Source organism: Bos taurus, chromosome 18 (genome assembly GCF_002263795.3).
Source record: "Bos taurus isolate L1 Dominette 01449 registration number 42190680 breed Hereford chromosome 18, ARS-UCD2.0, whole genome shotgun sequence".
NCBI classification, from domain to species: Eukaryota; Metazoa; Chordata; class Mammalia; order Artiodactyla; family Bovidae; genus Bos; species Bos taurus.
The window spans coordinates 62724709-62745722 of record NC_037345.1 but is presented as its reverse complement, the minus strand read 5'-3'; the positions used below and the strand labels follow the sequence as shown (position 1 = coordinate 62745722).

The window sequence follows — 21014 nt, the reverse complement described above, 5'->3', positions numbered from 1 at the left end:
GACATACAAATGATTTTCCAATTAAGGAGCATAGATACTCATTCCTGGAGCAGACAGAATGTCTCTTGATTACAGCTGTCTTTCATTGCCAGGCATATCTTTCCTGCCTCCTTCCACCATCTCTTCTCCAGGGTGGAGGGTCTACTCAATGCATTCCCCAGGAGGTACCAGATGCCCTCCCCTGCCCCATCAGTGCTCTGACGGATGACAGACTCAAGGACAGACTGGAGGTCAACCTTCCAGAAAGAGCAGTCCACTTTCAGTCAAGTATGAGGAAGGTTACTTGTTCACCCCTTCTGGCTTTTTTCCCCTAGGATCCACTACAAGTACTTGTCCATCAACCATGGATCCACACACCACAGAAGGTAAGCAAGATGGTCTCCTATCTCAGCAAATTTCTTAGAAGACAGAGGGTTCCTGTATGAGTGTTGGTTCTACCACCTCCCAGTTCTGTGACTTTGGGCTCCTCAACATCCCTGTCATGTCAGCATTTGAGATCATGGCCTGTATTAGAACCAGAGGGGGCACTGAGTTTCTGATTCTCTGGGACTGGGAATTTCTAAATTGAACACAGTGAGACAGAGTGACCTGACCCCATGCTTACCCTCCCTCCACCAGTATCTTTGGGGAAGGATTGGGGGGACAAGGGGATAATTTTAGGGAGCACCTTTAATATGTGCTATTCCTCTGTTAGTGTTTTATGAACTAAACATTCCACAGTTCAGAAATAGAAGTGTTGTGTCTTTTTGAGGATTCCATTCCAGGTCTATGTGGATGGAGGGGGAAATGTATTGTGGACTAAAGAGGTCTCCATTCACCCCAAAACACCATGCCTTATTATACGGGGCAGCAGAGGAAAAACTGCATCGGTGCCTGGGGGACCTGGTTTCAGACTGCTGCTGGTCTTGCATGTCCTCTTTACTTCATCCACTGCTAGTATCTCTCCTGGATGCTTTGGTACCTCCTGGGAAGTGGAGACCATACTGATCAGATTGAGGGATGCTGACACACTTTGACACAAGGATACAATAACTCCTGTGTGTAGGGGCAGGGTGTATGCAATGAATAACCAGACCTTCTTCCCTTGGCTTGCTGGCAGAAGCATGGCTTCCTCAAGGCCACTCCAGCCAGTTGCACCTTCTCCTTAGGCTCTCCATAGCCTTCGTCTATACCAGCATCTTCCTCGCTGTTCTTGTCTGTCACTGGTTACCCAAAAAGTAAGTATGAAGAGCCAAACTGTTACACATGTTCTACACAAAATCATAAGTCTGAAGGAGGGAAGCACAGCACTATCTGACCCAGGGGGAGGTGGGCTTATAGCAGAGAATGGCATTTTCACTTCTGGTAGGTTAAAAGATGATTTCCTTTGTTGTAATCCCTAAATGAATCTCTTCCAGAGACCCATGGAACCCTGTTCTTTTTATGAAAATGTGTTAATTTATTCTTAGCTGCATTAGGTCTCAGCTGCAGCATGGGGGATCCTCATTGCAGTGCTGGGTGCAGTTCAAGTCTCCAGAGATCATGGGATCAGCAGTTGCAGGATTGAGGATAGTTTCTTCAAGGCATGTGAGACCTCAGTTCTCCCACCAGGGATAGAACCCATGCTCCCTGAAGTTGTAAGTTGACCCTTAATCCCTAGGCCACCAGAGACATTCCAAGCCCTGTTCTTCCTTTCAACCACAGCCATCTGTTCTCCCCTTTATGATCTTGGGAATCTACTGATACGCGTTAGAGGATGGTCCATAATAGAAGATGTAGGATGGGCTCCATGGGTTTGCACAGATTCCTGAGAGAGTCCGTCAGTGGCTGGGCTTATATATGGAATGTTTGTGTTTTTTTTTTTTTTTTTTTTTAATTTAGTGGAGTAGACAAACTCAGCAACCTGGGGTACGCCCCTGCTTTTTTTGGCTTTGATGTCCCCACCAAAGATATCAAGGTCTAGAAGAATCGCCGCCCCCGTCTCCCCCCGCCAAAAGCCTTGACTCTTTTTCATTCAGAGATGTTGCCATCAGGGGAGGAGAGTCCAAGGAAGACAGAATAGTGAACGGCGAGGTGGATCTTCAAAGCCCAAACCCTTGCAATAGCCCGAGCCCCTCCAATGTGCCCAATGCTCCAGCCTTTGAAGATCACGTTTCATTCCATCATTCACATCTCCTTCCTCTCAGGACCCATCAGCAGAGGATGTGATATTCGTCCAGTTTAACTACAGGACTCTCTCTGAGAGAGTGTTCAATCCCACTCCATTGAGCCTCATGCACCTCTTTGCGGAGACCAGTATCTATGAGGAATTCGATGTAAACCAAGATCATGCTGACCCTGACCTGGCCCCATCTTTGAGCACACAGAGTGTTATAAATTGAAGAGCTACAACACTTTTTAAAGGGGTTGCTCCGTGGGCACTCCTTCTCCTCCTCCAAGGCAGCCCAGCAGCTCTGAAGTTAAGAGTGGAGTCCAGGAATTATAGGATCATCTTCAAAAATCCTACCACCTCTTAGTAATCCCCTGGCTATTCTAACACTCTATTTTAACTATCTAACCTTCTGGGGGAAGATATTCGAATCAATCCCATATACAGGGTAGGTTACCGTGATCGTCCTACTTTTTTGAAAATTCCAGTAAAGCATAAAAATTTGCAAGTTGAGTCTTCAAATTATTCAGTTCAAAATAAAAGAAGCCATTCAAAAAAAAATCCTGTGTTCAGTAATAGTTTACAAGGATGAACTTGTTTACAAGACAGAAACAGACTTGTAGACTTGGAGAACAAACTTCGAGTTACAGAGAGAAAGGATGAGGGGAGAGATAGATTGGAAGATTAAAGGTGACATGTGCACACTGCTATATTTAAAACAAAATGCTTCCCATGAACCAATAACAAAAGCAATGCAAATTGGCCAAATAGAAAGAGGAAGTATATTCTGTTTGAGATATCCAGTGTGGTGCCTCTTGCCACATGAGGCTGCGTGTCTGTGTGCTAAGTCAACTCAGTCATGTCCAACTCTTTGCGAACCCATGACATTGTGTAGCTCGCTAGGCTCCTCTGTGCATGGGATACGCAGATGACCAACAGGCATATGAAAAGATGCTCAGCATTGCTCATTAGTAGAGAAAGGCAAATCGACACTGCAAGGAGGTACCACCTCATAGCGATCAGAATGGCCATCATTAGACAGTTGATGAATAACATGCTGGAGAGGGTGTGGAGAAGAGGGAAACACTCTTACACTGTTGGGGGAGTGGAAACTGGTGCAGCCACTGTAGAAAACAGTGTGGAAGTTCCTCAAAAAAAGTAAAAACAGAGTTTCCATATGATCCAACAATTCCAGTCCCGAGCATATATCTCAAAAAAAACTATACCTTGAGAAGATTCATGCACCCCTATGTTCATAGCAGCCTAACTTACAGTAGCCAAACATGGTAACAGCCTAATTGTCCATCGAGAGATGAATGGAGAAAGAAGTGGTATATGCTTATACACACAGAGAATGTAATACCACTCAGACATCTAAAAAATGAAATCATGCCATTTGCAGCAGCAGGGATGAACCTGCAGATTAACATATTAAGTGAAGTTGACAGAAAGAGAAAGACAATTTTCTGTAATATCACCCATATGTGGAATCTAAAAGGAACATATCAATGAAAAAAGAACAAACTCACAGACATAGAGAACAGGCTTGTGGTTGCCAAGGAGGGAAGGACTTGGTGCTTGGGTTTAGCAGATGAAATCTATTTATACATAGAATGGATAAAGAATGAGGTCCTACAGTATGGCACAGGGAATTCTATTCAGTATCTTGCCATAAACCATAAAGAAAAAGAATATACATGTCAACCTGAATCAATTTGCTGTACAGCACAAATGAATTATACTTCAATAAATTTTTTTAATTTTTAAAAAATTGTGGTTTATATGTCTGCAATGAAACATTACATGGCAGTAAAAATGCACAAACTGAAATGACAAAGAATACAGATCAATTCTGAAACATGGTATTAAGTAAACAAGAGGAAATTTTAAGAAGGGAGACTGTACTGTTACTCCCACTAGACACAATATGATCAGAAGGCGACCAGATTTATTACTTAGGGAGCATCACTAATGTTAACGACCCCCACCCCCAGGAAAACCGTGTGGAATCTCTGCCCTTACTGAGGTTATTTCCTGTCTATGAACAACCACTGAACTGGGTGTATGTCTGCCCTTGGAGTCCTGAAACAGCTGGGCCATTTTGCCCCAGTTTGGAGTTGATTGATGTGGACACGCCCCTCACTCAAGCATTCTGGAGCTTGGAAGTCTCTACTTGACATTTTTCTGTTCATTTGAGTATCTAGTAAGCAATGTGGTCCACCTTTTCAGGCAGAACAAATTCCCCTCCCTAAAAAACACGACAGTCATCTTTACACACATTATCTTTGTGTACATGTGTGGTCCTTGGATTGGAAAGGGACAAAGAGAGAGAAACAAAGAGAGTGTCTGTGTGCAAAGTTTCCACTCACAGTCACGAAATAATTTCAGATGAAGAAGAGTCAGAGAAAGAAAAATATCACATGATATTGCTTACTTGTGACGTCTGAAAAAATGAACTTATTTACAAAACAGACTCACAGACAATGAACTTATGGTTACCAGGGGGGATAGTATCAGGAGCAGGTTAGATTGGAAGTTTGGGACTCACATATATACACGCCTATACTAAAAACGGATGACAAGCTGTATAAAACAGAGAATACTTCATATTCTGTAAGTACCTAAGTGGCAAAAGAATTTGAAAAGCAATAGATGCATGTATATGTATAACTGAATCACTTTGTTGTACATCTGAAACTAACACAGTTAATTTTTTAATCAATGTAGAATTTTTTAATATTTTCCAAGAGCCATAATATGCATGTCTAGTCCTCCATAAGAATGCAGAATAAAAGTCTCTATTAATGAGTCTTTAATTGGCAATCTGCACTGAGCCTAACGTATGAGGTGGGAACATGTGATTTCTCTTCTTTAAAGAATTAAGGTTAATGAGATTTATCATGAGCTTGGGAAAAGCATCCTGCATGGTATACACTGAAGCACCGTTTCTACTTCCTAAAGGCAGCAAGACCTGTTCGAATCTCTAAGGTTTACAGTGTTTAGGGAAATAAATGTCATGCTTGGGTCATGAGGCGTGCTCAGCGATGTGGCTCAGGTCAGATTTCCATGCCTGGCATGAGAAGAGGCTGGCCATCATCCCACGTGACATGAACCAGGCTGACTGTACCAATAGCACCGCCCACCTTCCGCATCCTGTGACTCTGTCAGCTTTGCTCAGTTCTGCCTCCTGTCTCACAGAAGCAGAGCCATGTGCCCCACACTCCTCAGCCTCCTGAGTCTCAGTGAGTCCAGAAAGACATGGTTGGAGAGGGTTATGGTGGAAATCGGGGGGTCCTTGCATCACTGACCAGGTTCCCTGGATGAGGGTGCAAGGAGCGTGGGGTCCATCAGGACAAGCCATTTCTGACAGGCTTTTCCTTCTAGGATTCTGTGTGAGTCTGAGGATCTGGGCAGCTGTGGGTGAGTCCTCCCCATCCCTTATTTCTCTGTTGAGCAGAGCAGTTGGAGCTGATGCAGATGACCCTGGGGGCTGGCGTGAGACCCCTGTCAGTACAGTGAGAGCCGTGTGCCCTGTGGATCCCAGGTCCTCCTATTGGCATTGATACTCATCTTCACTCTCCCCAGAGGTTAGCTCAGGTTTGGACTTGGACCTGAAGGGACAGTGTGAAGTCTGGGAGCTGGGAGCTAGGCCCACTGAGTGCCATTTCTATCATGAGTGGGGAGCAAGAGACTGCAGCCCACAGACCCTCCCCTACAAGCTGGCTCCTGGCATCTCCAACTGGCCCTTAACAACAGGATCTGCAGGACCACCCACTAGACCTGACCCCAGCGAAGGGTCCGGTCATCAGGCAGGGCCACCTGGACCTTGTCACATATTTGATGTGTGATTGTAGGTTAGCTAACAAAGGAGCGAGGTTCAAGGTTTACTTCCTTCTTTTCAGTCAAGTGGCTTTTTCACTGCTTAGTTGTGTTAGTGTTAGTCGGTCGTGTCTGACTCCTTTTGACCCCACAGACTATAGCTCACCAGGCTCCTCTGTCCATGGGATTCTCCAGCCAAGAATATGGAGGTAGTTGCCATTTCCTTGTCCAGGGGATCTTGCCAACTGAGGGACTGAACCCTGGTCTCCTGCCTTGCAGGAAGATTCTTTACCATTTTGAGCTACAACAAATGCAACAGGGAAGTCATTTCGCTTCTTGTCCATGCATCAATTTTTCTGTGGCGTTTTATTTTGTCTTCATTGTGCAACTTCTGGGATCTTAGTTCCCTGATCAGGGTTTCAACTGGGGCCCTTGGCAGAGAAAGTGCCAAGTCCTAACCACTGGACCACCCAGGAATCCCGTTTTTTTGTGTTGAGAGAAAGGTTTCAACATTTTGTCAACCCATGTCCTGAGAATTTCCATGATGTCTGTCCTGAATTTACTGTGTCTCTGTCTGTCCCCAAGCCCCAGGTGTCCTTGAGCATCAGGGTGATGCACTTTAGGGGAGGAGAATTCGAAGAATTAAAGGCAGAGCCCACCCATGAGGGCAGTGGGGAGAGCTGACCATTCCTATTTTCTTCTCAAAGCCTGTGTCTCTTTCTCTTCTAGGTAGATATGAGAAGCTGTCTTTGTCTGCCTGACCGAGCCCCGAGGTTCCCTTAGGACAGACTGTGACTCTTTGGTGTCACTCCCATTCTCCACTTCAGAGATTCACACTGTTCAAAATAGATGGGGAAAGGTGTTTGCCTGAGCTCCAGGGACATTATTTCAACAACTTCACCCTTGAGCTGGTGACCAGAGAACATGCCAGGTCCTGGCATGTGTTCTGGAGCCTATGGTCTGTACCCAGTGAACCCCTGCAAATTGTGGTCACAGGTAGGAGAGGTCCAGCCCAGCCCGGTACATACGTGCCTGCAGACAATCCTACCCTAGGTCCACTTGCCAGTGCAGCCCAAGACTTCCTCAGGATTCCCAGCCACCACGGAACCAGGGAAAGAGAACCCACTCTGAGAGTTTAAACTCAGGGTGTTGAATAGAGGGATGGGGTGCCCCAGCGCAGAAAGGAGGAGACTCCCTAGGTATGAGTTAGACAGGATGCTGCCACTGCCTGCCAGCAGGGAGGATGGGGCATGACCCTGAACAGCACTTGCTACCCAGTAGGGAGCTGTAATCCCATTTGAAGGATCTGGAGCCCCAGGGAGGAGTCCCAGGAATGTCTCAGAGGCATGAGGTGGGATCACAGGTGGGGAAATGTTCCCTTTTCTCCACCTCCACCTCAACGTCCTGCAGTCATCACCCACATTCTAGATGAGTGTGAAGGGAGCCAGAGTATGCATCCTCAGACCCACCCCAGCCCACACTACACATATTAGGGGTGGGATTAAGCTGAGAGCATGGCAACCCACTCAGTATTCTCAACTGGAGAATCCCATGGTCAGAGGAGCCTGGCTGGCTACAGTCCATGGATGCACAGAGTCGGACCCAACTGAAGTGACTGAGTATGCACACATGAACCCGAGAGTGGATCCAACAGCTAAAGAGCTTAGAATGAGCACAGAGGAGGCTGGAGGTCTTGAGCAAAGTGAAACACGAGTCAGAAAGAAAAGTGTGAGCCAGAGCCTGAGAACAAGGCTAAAGAGAATACAACAAAACACACAGGAAGGGTAATTGTCTCCGCTGGAAAATAGGGAGGAGTTTTACATCTTCAGATGTCAGGGGAAGGGCTAAGTTGGGTTGACTCACTGAAGCTCACAACCTCTTTGCTCCTAGGTGTGTTCACAAAACCCTCCATCTCAGCCCACCCAGGGCCCCTTGTGCAGGGGGAGAGAATGTGACCCTCTGCTGTCACTCACTTGTGTTGTTTGACAAGTTTATCCTGCACCAAGAAAACAGCACAAGGCTATTCCAGAGATGTGGAGAGATGCTCACTGGTGGGATGTCCCAGCTGACTTCGTCATTGGCCCCATGACTTTGGCAAGTGCGGGCACCTACAGATGCTACAGCTCTCTCAGACTCTCCCCCTATTAGTGGTCAGCCCCCAGCGACCCTGTGGACATCGTCATAACAGGTGAGTGTGGCCATACGTCCCTTCTGCTCTCTGTGTCACAGAAGGTCTGGTGTTCAGTCCAGCATCAGTACTGGGAGAGAATGACAGGCATGCAGAGATGCACACAACTTGGGAGAGGGAACAAACCAGAGAGAGAGGAGGTGTGAACACAGAAGGGAAAAGAGAACAGAGTCCCTGCCGTGTACTAAGGAGAAGACACAGCCGGTGACAGAGTGAAGGAGCAAGAACATGAAAGAACGACCAATGGAGAAAAATGTACCAGAGCAGGAACCTGGGCAATTCCCTGCTCAGGCAGCCAACGATGGTTGGTTAAGGGGTTGGTTTCCTGCTTTCATGTCATAATTCTCTTCCTTTGTCAGCAGCACACTGTGGTATCACACGCCCTTGCTGTCCAGCCCCTGGGTGATTGAGATGAAGGTTGACACCCTGACGTTGCTCAGCCTCAGGGTTTAACGCGTCCTTCTGCACAAAGAGGCGGGGAGTGGTCCCTCTAACCATCCCTGCTAAAGAGTCCCTTCCAGCCCCTGGGGATGCACAGGGCAGCGCTGAACATGCCCTCAAGAAAGAGGTGGTCAAAGATCGAATGAGATTCTGGCAATTTTCACTCCATAATCTCTTCTGGGTCAATGCCATGTTTTTGATGGTCCCCAGCAGTGGTTAGTAGTCTGTTTATTTAATCTGTTTATTTAGTTTATTTAGTTTATCTGTTTATTTAGTCTGTTTATTTAGTTTATCTGTTTATCTGTTTATTTAGTCTGTTTATTTCACTTTTCACTTTCATGCATTGGAGAAGGAAATGGCAACCCACTCCAGTCTTCTTGCCTGGAGAATCCCAGGGACAGGGGAGCCTGGTGGGCTGCCATCTATGGGGTCGCACAGAGTTGGACAGGACTGAAGTGACTTAGCAGCAGCAGCAGTCTATTTATTTAGTTAGTAGTCTGTTTATCTCAAGAGAACGGCATATCTGGTTGATTTTTAAAGTTTATTTTATCTTATTATGTTTGTTGAAGTCTAGCTTAATTCAGATGTTAATTCCTGTTGTATAACAGAGTGATTCAGTTATTCATATACATATATTCTTTCTTTAAAAAAGGATATTAAATAACAATCCATTTTAAAAATTATTTATTTTTTTTAAAAGGATTTTCAATGACACTCCATTTTTAAAGTTATTTCTGAAGTTTTCACTGTGCTGGCTATCCCTTACTGTGGGGCTTTCTCTCCTGGTGGTTGGTGGCCTTCTCATTACAGAGCTTCTCTTATGGCACTTTGGGCTTTAGTCCTATATTAGGACTAGAGTTACTTTGTGCTCTATGATGAAGGTCTCCTCCTTCCAGGTCTGTCCAAGAAACCCTCTCTCTCAGCCCAGGGGGACCCCGTGGTGAGGTCAGGAGAGAACATGACCTTGGTCTGCAGCTCCAAGAGCGCCTTTGACCAGTTCCATCTGCTCAGGGAGGGGCAGAACCTTGGGCGCCTGCTCACTGTGGGGCGGGGCCCCCGCGGAGCCCTCCAGGCAGAGTTCCCTCTGGGTCCTGGGACCCCAGCCCACAGCGGGGTCTACAGGTGCTACGGCTCCTTCACTTGCTCTCCCTACTCATGGTCAGACTCCAGTGACCCACTGTTCCTGTCTGTCACAGGTGAGGAACCTCTTCCTGACCCCTGCTTTGTTGTTCCTGTTCAGTCGCTATGTTGCTACCCTGTGGGCTGCAGCATGACAGACTCCTCTGTCCTTCACTCTCTCCTCCACATGGATCACAGCCTTGTAGTGGTGAAGGGGCCTTCATATCTCAGTGAAGCTATGAGCCAGTCATGCAGGGCCACCCAAGCCTGACGGGTCATAGTGAAGAGTCCTGACAATACATGGTCCCCTGGAGGAGGAAATGTCAACCCATTCCAGTATTCTTGCCTGGAGAACCCATGAAGAGTCCCATGCTTTACAATACACTAAATCACAGTGCGGTGGCCCAAAATGCAGTTTGCTTTTTCCATATCTTACTGTATCACTGAGCTCTATGTCAAGATCTCCGTGCTGGCATCAGGGGACCTTAGGGCTTCTGGAGAAACGGAGGCAATGAGAACCAGAGAGGAAGAGAGATGGTAGATAGCATCTCAACCCTCCTCCACTTTCTGTATGGATGCTCCACATCAGAGTCCTGTCTATCCAGGCAAATAAAGAAAAGGGTTAGGTTAGACCCAGGAGGAGGAGAGGCTGGGCTCATTCGGGAGGATCAGAGATGGCATTGGCCCCTGTTCTTAGTGTTTTCCCAGTAGCACCTCTGACATACAGGTGATTTTCCAATTAAGGAGCATTGATCCTCTGGAGCAGAGAGGATGTCTCTTGCTTACAGCTGCCTTTCATCGCCAGGCATATCCTTCCCGCCTCCTTCCACCATCTCTTCTACGGGATGGAGGGTCTACTCAATGCATTCGCAGTGAGGGACCAGAAGCTCTCCCCTCCCCCATCAGTGCTCTGAGAGATGACAGAGTCAGAGAGATGCAGGAGGTCAACCTTCCAGAAACAAGAGTCCTCCTTTGGTGGGGCAAGGAAGGTTACTGTTCACTGCTTCTGGCTTTTTTCTCTAGGATTCACTACAAGTACTTGCCCATCAACCGTGGATCCACACATCACAGAAGGTAAGCAAAACGGTCTCCTATCTCAGCAAATTTCTTAGAAGATAGGGGGTTCTGTTGGTTCTACTACCTCCCAGTTCTGTGACTTTGGACTCAACATCCCTGTCATGCCAGCATTTGAGACCATGGTCTATATTAGAACCAGAGTGGGCATTGAGTTCCTCATTCTCTGGAACTGGGAATTTCTAAATTGAACAAAGCGAGACTGAGTGACTTGACCCCATACTTAAGGGAGATTCTTCCCCTCCCTCCACCAAGATCTTAAGGAATGAAGCAAGCGGACAAGCTGAAATTTTTAGGGAGCACCTTAATTATGTGCTATTCCTCTGTTAGTGTTTTATGAATGAAACATTCCACAGACAGAAATAAAAGTGTCGTGTCTTCTTGAGGATTCCATTCCAGGTATATGTGGATGGAGGGGGAAATATATGGAGGATTAAAGTGGTCCCGATTCATGCAAAGTCACCATGCCTTGTCATATGGGGCAGCAGAGAAAAACTGCATCAATGCCTGGGGGACCTGGTTTCTGACCTCTGCTGGTCTTCCATGGCCTCTTTGTTCATCCACTGCTAACATCTCTCCTGGATGCTTTGGTACCTCCTGGGAAGTGGAGACTATACTAATCAGGTTGAAAACTGCTGACACACTTTGACACAAGGATACAATAACTCCTGTGTGCAGGGGCAGGGTGTATTCAATGAATAACCAGATCTTCTTCTGTTTGATTGTTGGCAGAAACACGGCTTCCTCAAGGCCACTCCAGCCAGCTGCACCTTCTCCTTAGGCTCTCTGTAGCCTTCATCTATACCAACATCTTCCTCGCTGTTCTTGTCTGTCACTGGTTACCCATAAAGTAAGTATGAAGAGCCAAACTCTCACTGGTGTTCTACGCAAAAACGTAAGTTTGAAGGAAGGAAGCACAGCGTCATCTGACCCAGTTATGGGAGGTGGGTTCATAGCAGAGAATGGCATTTTCATTTTCTGTAGGTTAAAAACTGATTTCCATTGTTTTACTCCCTGAATGAATATCTTCCAGACAACTATGGAACCCTGTTTTTTTTTTTTTTTAATGAAAATATGTGTTAATTTATTCTTAGCTGCATCAGCTCTCAGCTGCAGCATGGGGGATTCTCACTGCGGTGCTGGGGTACAGTTCAAGGCTCCAGAGCTCGCGGGCTCAGCTGTTGCAGCATTGAGGATAGTTGCTTCAAGGCATGTGGGATCTCAGTTCTCCCACCCAGGATAGAACCCACACTCTCTGCACTAGAAGGTTGACCCTTAATCCCTTGGCCACCAGGAACATTCCAAGGCCTGTTCTTCCCTTCAACCACAGCAATCTGTTCTTCTCCCCTTGATGATCTTGGGAATCTGCTGATATGCTTTAGAGAATGGTCCATAACAGAAGATGTAGGATGGACTTCTTGGGTTTCAACAGTTTCCTGAGAGAATCTGTCAGTGGCTGGGCTCATATATGGGATTTTTCCTTTTTAATTTAGTGGAGTAGACAGACTCAGCAACCTGGGGCACACCCCTGCTTATTTTGGCTTTGATGACCCACCAAAGATATGGAGGTCTAGAAGAATAGCCCCCACCCCAAGAGCCTTGACTCTCTTCCATTCACAGATTTTGCCATCATGGAAGGAGAGCCCAAAGAAGACAGAACAGTGAATGGCAAGCTGAGTCCTCCTGCCCAAACCCTTGCCATAGCCCGAGCCCCTCCAATGCTCAATGCCCCAGCCTTCGAAGGTCACATTTCATTCCATCATTCACATCTTCATCCTCCCAGTACCCATCAGCAGAGGATGTGATATTCACCCACTTGAAGCACAGGACTCTCTTTGAGACAGTGTTCACTCCTGAGCCTCGTGCAGCTCTTCGCTGAGACCAGTATCTATGAGGAATTCGATATAAACCAAGACCATGCTGACCCTGACTTGGCCCCATCCTTTGAGCACATCCTTTGAGAGTGTTATAAAGAGCTAGATCTCTTTTTAAAGGGATTCCTCTGTGGGCACTCCTCCTCCAAAGCAGCCCCACAGCTCTGAGGAGAACAGTGGAGTAAAACAATTATAGGATCATCTCCAAAAATCCCACACCTCTTAGTAATCCCCAGGCTGTTCTAATACTCTGTTTTAACTATGTAACCTTTTGGGAGAAGTTATTCTAATCAATTGCACATACTGGGTAGGTAACCATGATCATCCTACTTTTTCAAAAATTCCAGTAAAGCATAAAAATTTGCAAGTTAAGTCTTCAAATTATTCAGTTTAAAATAAAAGAAAGCCAAAATTTTAAAAAATGAACTTGTTTACAAGACAGAAACAGCCTTGTAGACTTAGAGAACAAACTTAGAGTTACAGAGGGGATGGATGAGGAGAGAGATAGATTGGAAGTCTAAGATTGACATGTGCACACTGCTATATTTTAAACAAAATGCTTTCCATGAAACAATAACAAAAGCAATGCAAGTTGGCCAAATAAAAAGATGAAGTATATTCTGTTTAAGACATCCAGTGTGGGGCCACTTGCCACATGAGGCTGTGTGTCTGCATGCTAAGTCGATTTAGTCATGTCCAACTCTTTTCGAACCCATGAGGTTGTGTAGCTCGCTAGGCTCCTCTGTGCCTGGGATTCTCCAGGCAAGAATCCTGGAGTGGGTTGCCATTCCCTTCTCGAGGGAATCTTCTTGACCCAGGGATTGAACCCATGTCTCTCATGTCTCTTGCACTGACAGGCAGATTCTTTACCCCAGAGCCATCGGGGAAGGCCCCTCAACCTTTTCACAGCCATGTGCACTGAGGGTGCTGGGGTTCTAAGGATACAAACAGGACAACAACATCCCCCTCAGTCTGGATCTGCACTGGCCAATAAAGTACTTACGCAGCCACGTGGTACAGACAATGACTCTACACGTATAGGAAGTAAAGCATTCAGTTCTTCAGTCACACCCACCACATTTCAAGTGCTCAGGAGCATCATGTGGCCAGGTGCCATGGTGCTGGACAGAGCAGATGTTTAAAAAGTCCTGTCATCACAGAGGATTCTACTGGACATTCCACACCAGATCACTGAGGGCTGCAGAGAGAACACCTGCCCCAGGGAGGCTTTGCACATGTTGTGTTAATCCATCGATATTTGCATGTTTTGTCTTTTTTGCTTCTTTTCACCAAAGCCAAGGATTTGAGAATCTTGGGCCTTTTAAGTTATCACCTGTTGACACAATGTGGGTTGGTTTAACCAAGTGGAGGGCTGAACAGGATAACACCATGAGGACCCCAGTGTGAACTAAGTGGCAAATGGGGTGAAAATCAAGCTCCAAGGAGGCTTAGCTGCTCACTGAGCTCTCTGTGTGTGATGTCTCTCCTGGCTTAGAACTAAACTGCCCAAGAACTCTTTTACCAAGAAATGTCAGGATCACTTAAAGTGAAGATAGTCTGGGGCTCCTGTGTTGCTACTGTCACTGTTTCCATTTTCCCCTAATTATCCATTGTTTTCTTTCTTGCCTTTAGGTGAGGGGACCAAATGTCATGATCTTCATTTTTCTGAATGTTCACAGTGTAGACCTGAACCCCTGTTATTCTCATATATCTTCTTTTAAAAAAATCTTTCAATGGTAGTATTTGATGCCCCATTCTGCAGAATCTGAATTCTTCAACCAACTATAGAAGATGGGTTTACCTGGGTCATGGGTGTATTTCTGCTGTGTGGCACCAATGCCTGGTACACAGTAGGTGCAATAATTTATGAACTGACCGAAGATGAGAAGTAAATTCCATATAAGAATGGCTGCTTTCCAAAAGACTACAAGCAATAACTGCTGGAGAGTGTGTGGAGAAAAGGGAACCCTCTTACACTGTTGGTGGGAATGCAAGCTAGTACAGCCACTATGCAGAACAGTGTGGAGATTCCTTAAAAAACTGGAAATAGAAATGCCATACGACCCAGCAATCCCACTGCTGGGAATACACACTGAGGAAACCAAAATTGAAAGAGACACGTGTACTCAAATGTTCATCACAGCACTGTTTATAATAGCCAGGACATGGAAGCAACCTAGATGTCCATCAGCAGACGAATGGATAAGAAAGCTGTGGTACATATACACAATGTAGTATTATTCAGACATTAAAAAGAATACATTTGAATCAGTTCTAATGAGATGGATGACACTGGAACCTCTTATACAGAGTGAAGTAAGTAAAAAAGAAAAACACCAATATAGTATACTAACGCATATATATGGAATTTAGAAAGATGGTAACAATAACTCTCTATGTGAGACAGCAAAAGAGACACAGATGTATAGAACGGTCTTTTGGACTCTGTGGCAGAGGGCGAGGGTGGGATGATTTGGGAGAATGGCATTGAAACATGTATAATATCATATAAGAAACAAATTGCCAGTCCAGATTTGATGCATGATACAGGATGCTTGGGGCTGGTGCACTGGGATGACCCAGAGGGATGGTATGGGGAGGGAGGTATGAGAGGGGGGTTCAGGATGGGGAACATGTGTACACCCGTGGCGGATTCATGCTGATGTATGGCAAAACCAATACAATATTGTAAAGTTGAAAAAAAAATATTGTGTTTGTTCCAGGTATTTAGAACTGAAATTTTAAAAAACACCATTTACAATAGCAACAAAAAATGAAATACCTAATTATAAATCTAACACGATATTCACATATCTATGTCCAGAAGACGATGAAACAGTGTGGAAAAAAATCAAATAAAATCTAAGTAAGTGGGAAAAAAAGAATGAAATAAAATAAAATTTCCAAAAAAAAAAAAAAAAAATTTATGAACTGACCGAAGACGAGAAGTAAATTCCACTTCTGGAGGGGACTAGGAAAATAAACTTATGAGTCCTAGTTGGAGCCAGACTGTCCACGCTGACTCAGGATGAGAAGCTGGGTCCCACCCTCTAGAGCAGGCGGTCAGACTGGGCAGAAAGAGAAAGACCTGAGACCTCAGGTCTGGGCTGAGATTCCTCCTGAGCCCTGCCTGGAGACATTGGCGCTGGGTCCACGGAGGGGCCACCCCCTGCTGTGAGTCCACGGCTGTGGGAACCCCAAGGGGTGGCAGCAGACCCCCAGGAACCACATCCTGTTTGTCCTCTAGGGCCCCATGGTCTCCTCACCTGTACAGGGCAGGGACAGGAGCAGCTGGGTGCTCAGAGCTGCAGACATGCCTTCCATCCTCTCTGAGCTTCTCCTCCTTGGTCAGATGTGCAGGGCAGGGAGGGGACCGCAGGAGGGCACGGGACACCCACCCTGCCCCAAGTTCACAGGAACCACAGGGCTCGGGCAGCTGGAGGGGCCAGGGATCCTTATTTAAGAGAATCAGCCCAAGCTTTTGGTGGCAAATCTCTCACTTCCAGGGCTGAATCTGGGCCAAGGGACCCTGAACCCTGCAGGTGTGTTCTCCCGTGTCTCCTGGGACCCATATCTCACTTGAGTCCCAGGAACTTGGTGGAGGGCAAGGTCAGGGCACTGGGATTCTAGAGTGATGCTGGTGAAACCTGGAAGGGCTCCTGAGCTGAGCTGGGGAGTGACGGGTGAGGAAGTCCTTGGACTCAGCCTCTGACTTCCTTCCAGGGACCTTTCACAAACTCACCATCTGGGCTGAGACTCTTTTGGGCAGCTCAGGGTTTCCATGTGAATACACCGTATGCAGAGTTGGAATGTGAGAGTGAGTACACAGACCGTCAGGGAGTATGCTGCAGTTGGCCTGCACTATTTGGAAAAGGAAATGGCAATGCATTCCAGTATTCTTGCCTGGAAAATACAATGAACATTGGAGCCTGCCAGCCTACAGTCCATAGGGTTACAAAGAGTCAGACACGACTGAGTGACTTTATTATCTTTCATTTTATTTTAAAATTTATTTATTTCACTGGTTCTATTTTTAATCTCATCGTATACATATTTTATTGAAGTAGTTGACTTACAATGTTTCAGGCGCACAGCAAGGTGAATTTCAGTTATAGAAATATGCATACATTATTTTTCAGATTATTTTCCATTTTATGTTATTACAAGATATTGACTATAGTTCCCCATGCTATACAGTAAATCTTTGTTGCTTGTTGCATATCTTTTTTAAAAATTAAAAATCTAGCATTGTATTCATACTTCTATTTTTAAATTTATGGTATATTCCACATCAGTGTTATGCTACACTTATAGTGAAAGCATGATGCCCAAATCCCACCATGTCCAAGTTAAAGTAAATAGAAAACAATGGCAATGTTAATTGAGGGAGGAAATACTGAATCGCATTATGTTACTGGTGGGCATTCCTGGTGACTCAGAGGATAAAGAATCTGCCTGCAACGCAGGAGACCTGAGTCAACCCCTCAGTTGGGAAGATCTCCCAGAGAAGGAAATGGCAACCCACCCCAGCATTCTTGCCTGGAGAACCCCTATGGACAGAGGAGCCTGGCGGGTTGCAGCCCATGGGATCACAAAGAGCCAGACACGACTGAGGGACTAAGCTATTCTCAAGGGTCCGAACTTGAAAGGTATAACACTTTCCCATTCGTATAGAGATAATAAGTGGCAGAACAGACAGAACCTTTTGTCTTGTCAGGGGCTTAAAGGGACATTATGACCAGACCTGCAAGGACAGCTTCAAGAACAAAGGATTCCAGAACTAAAAGATTTCCGCAGTGGAAGGGACATAAGTATAGCTATGGCTGATCCATGTTGATGTATGGCAGGAGCCATCACAGTACTGTAATTGCCCTGGAGCCGATTATACAGAGTGAAGTGAGCCAGAAAGAAAAACACCAATACAGTACAATAACGCATATATATGGAATTTAGAAAGATGGTAACGATAACCCTGTATGCGAGACAGCAAAAGAGACACAGATGTATAGAACGGTCTTTTGGACTCTGTGTGAGAGGGTGAGGGTGGGACGATTTGGGAGAATGGCATTGAAACATGTATAATATCATGTAAGAAATGAATCGCCAGTCCAGGTTTGATGCAGGATACAGGATGCTTGGGGCAGGTGCACTGGGATGACCCAGAGGGATGGTATGGGGAGGGAGATGGGAGGGTGGCTCAGTATTGGGAACATGTGTACAGCTGTGGCGAATTCATTTTGATGTATGGCAAAACCAATACAATATTGTAAACTAATTAGCCTCTAATTAAATAAATTTAAATTTAATTAATTAATTAAGGGGAAACAAAGCTTGCAACAGGACTTCCCTGGTGGTCCACTGGTTGAGAATCTGCCTGCCTATGTGGGGGACACGGGCCCGATCCTGGGGATGGGAAGATTCCACATGCCTTGGAGCAGTTCAGCCCGTGGGCCACAAGCCCACATGCCTAGAGCGAGTGCTCCACAACAAGAGAAGCCACGGTGATGAGAGACCCTGCACACAGCAAAGAGCAGCCCCACTTCCTGCAAATAGAGAAAGCCTGTGCGCAGATTGATGACCCAGCACAGCCATTAATTAGTTAAAACACTGCAACAACCAGCCACACCTCCTCGTCTTTTAGGGTGTGTGTGTAAGTGTGAGTTCACGTGTGGATATTTAATCTGTATTGTTCTCTCTTCTCCTTGGAATTTTCTTCCCCACGGGCTAGGGTTATTTTACATTCAGTAAACACTGTTTGACCATCCCTCTCACTCCTCAAAAAGCCCACCTAACTCAGGTAAGATGATTCTTTGGGGCACAAGTTCATGATCTCATTGGTCTGCTGGCTTTCCAAATAAAGTCACTATTCCTTTCCTGAACACCTCATTACTCTGTCCCTTGACAAACATCGTGAGGTTGGACTCAGAGCACATTCATGAGACATTAGCAGAGGTGTCGTTCATTTTAGACAAAATCCGTAGACGTCGCTCTCACAATTGATATCTGTTTTTTAAAAGAAGATACGCAGATGGCCAACAGACATATGAAAAGATGCTCAGCATTGCTCATTAGTAGAGAAAGGCAAATCGACACTGCAAGGAGGTACCACCTCATAGCGATCAGAATGGTCATCATTAGACGGTTGATGAATAACATGCTGGAGAGGGTATGGAGGAGAGGGAAACCCTCTTCCACTGTTGGGGGAGTGGAAACTGGTGCAGCCACTGTAGAAAACAGTATGAAAGTTCCTCAAAATAAGTAAAGCAGAGTTTCCATATGATCCAACAATTAAAGTCCTGAGCATATATCTCGAAAAAAACCTATACCTTGAAAAGATTCATGCACCCCTATGTTCATAGCAGCAAAACTTACAATAGCCAAGACATGGGAACAGCCTAATTGTCCATTGACAGATGAATGGATAAAGAAGATGTATATGCTTATACACACAGAGAATGGAATACCACTCAGACATTAAAAAAATGAAATCATGCCATTTGCAGAAGCATGGATGAACCTGGAGTTTAACATATTAAGTGAAGTAGACAGAAAGAGAAAGACAATTTTCTGTGATATCACCTATATGTGGAATCGAAAAGGAATATATCAATGCAACAGGAACAGACTCACAGACACAGAGAACAGGCTTGTGGTTTCCAAGGAGGGAAGGACTGGAGCTTGGAATTAGCAGATGAAATCTATTTATACATAGAATGGATAAAGAATGTGGTCCTACAGTATGGCACAGGGAATTCTATTCAGTATCTTGGCATAAATCATAATGGAAAAGAATATATATGTCAAGCTGAATCAATTTGCTGTACAGCAGAAATGAACTATACTTCAATAATTTATTTATTTATTTTTTTACATATCTGGAGCTCTGGCAAAAAAATAATAATAATAATAATACCTGGGCATTTGTATTTTTCAGAAAATTCCAAGATAATTCTGATGTGCATATGGATTTAATTAAAAGTGATTATAGGCTTTTCTATTAAATGCTAGATTCGGTGATATAGAATTCTATAATTTTTCTGTTGACCAATCATGATACAATGATATTAAGTAATAGTTACATAATCACAGTAGTAAAAGATGTTTGTCAGTTTTCACAATCAATAGCCAGACAAAAAATAAAAGGTGATTACAATTGCAAGCCATAATGGGAACATGATTAACCTAACAATATAAAATAATTACATTCAATTTGGGGGGTCAAGCAAAGTGATGTGGTCAGTGGAAGTGCATACACGCACATGTTTTCATCAGCTCAGCCAGTCTGTCTTTTGGTTGGTGCATTTAATCCATTTACACTTAAGGTACCTCAACATGTGTGATCCTATTACTGTTTCCTTAATTGTTTTGGGTTCCTTCTCTTGTTTTCTGCCTAGAGAACTTCCTTTAGCATTTGTTATAAAGCTGGTTTGGTGGTGCTGAATTCTAACTTTTGCTTGTCTGTAAGCTTTTGATTTCTTCATCAAATCTGAAGGAGAGTCTTGCTGGGTAGAATATTCTTCATTGTAGGTTTTTCCCTTCATCACTTTAAATATGTCATGCCATTCCCTTCTGGCTTGTGGAGTTTAAAAAAATTTTTAAAAATATGTGGTTTCTATATCTGCAATGAAACATTACATGGCAGTAAAAATGGACAAACTGAAATGACAAAGAACACAGATCAATTCTGTAACATGATATTAAGTAAGTAAGAGGAAATTTTAAGAAGGGTGACTGTACTGTTACTCCATTACATACACAATGATCAAGAGGAGACCAGATTTATTACTTACGAAGCATCACTAATCTTAATGACCCCCACCACCAGCAAAATGGTGTGGAATCGCTGCCCTTACTGAGGTTCTTTCCTGTCTATGAACAACAGCTGTACTGGGTGTATGTCTGCCCTTGGAGTCCTGAAACAGCTGGGCCATTTTGTCCCAGTTAGGAGTTGATTGCTGTGGACACATCCCTCACTCAAGCATTCTGGAGCTTGGAAATCTCTACTTGACATATTTTGTGTTCATCTGAGTATCTAGTAAGCAAGATTGTCCACCTTTTCAGGCAGAACACATCCCCCTCCCAAAAAAACACCACAGTCATCTTTACACACGTTATCTTTGTGTGTGGTCCTTGGATTGTAAAGGGAGGAAGAGAGAGAGACAGAGAGAGTGTTGTGTGTGCAAAGTTTACACTCACAGTCACGAAGTAATTTCAGATGAGGAAGAGTCAGAGAAAGACAAATATCACATGATATCGTTTATTTGTGACATCTAAAAAAATGAACTTATTTACAAAACAGACTCACAGAGAATGAACTTACTGTTACTGGGTGGGATAGTGTCAGGGGGAGCTTAGATTGGAAGTTTGGGAC

The 21014-nt window shown here is 44.8% G+C and overlaps 1 protein-coding gene across 1 annotated transcript in view; it reads left to right on the top strand.

Moving 5' to 3' along the window:
- Nucleotides 1-5317: 5317 nt before the first annotated feature.
- KIR3DS1 (killer cell immunoglobulin-like receptor, three domains, short cytoplasmic tail, 1) overlaps nucleotides 5318-21014 on the top strand; it is a 154830-nt gene continuing 139133 nt past the window's right edge. The window contains 2 exon segments of the mRNA NM_001008415.1: nucleotides 5318-5370; nucleotides 5513-5548. Coding sequence (NP_001008415.1) covers nucleotides 5337-5370; nucleotides 5513-5548 — 70 coding nt within the window. The 5' untranslated portion in view covers nucleotides 5318-5336.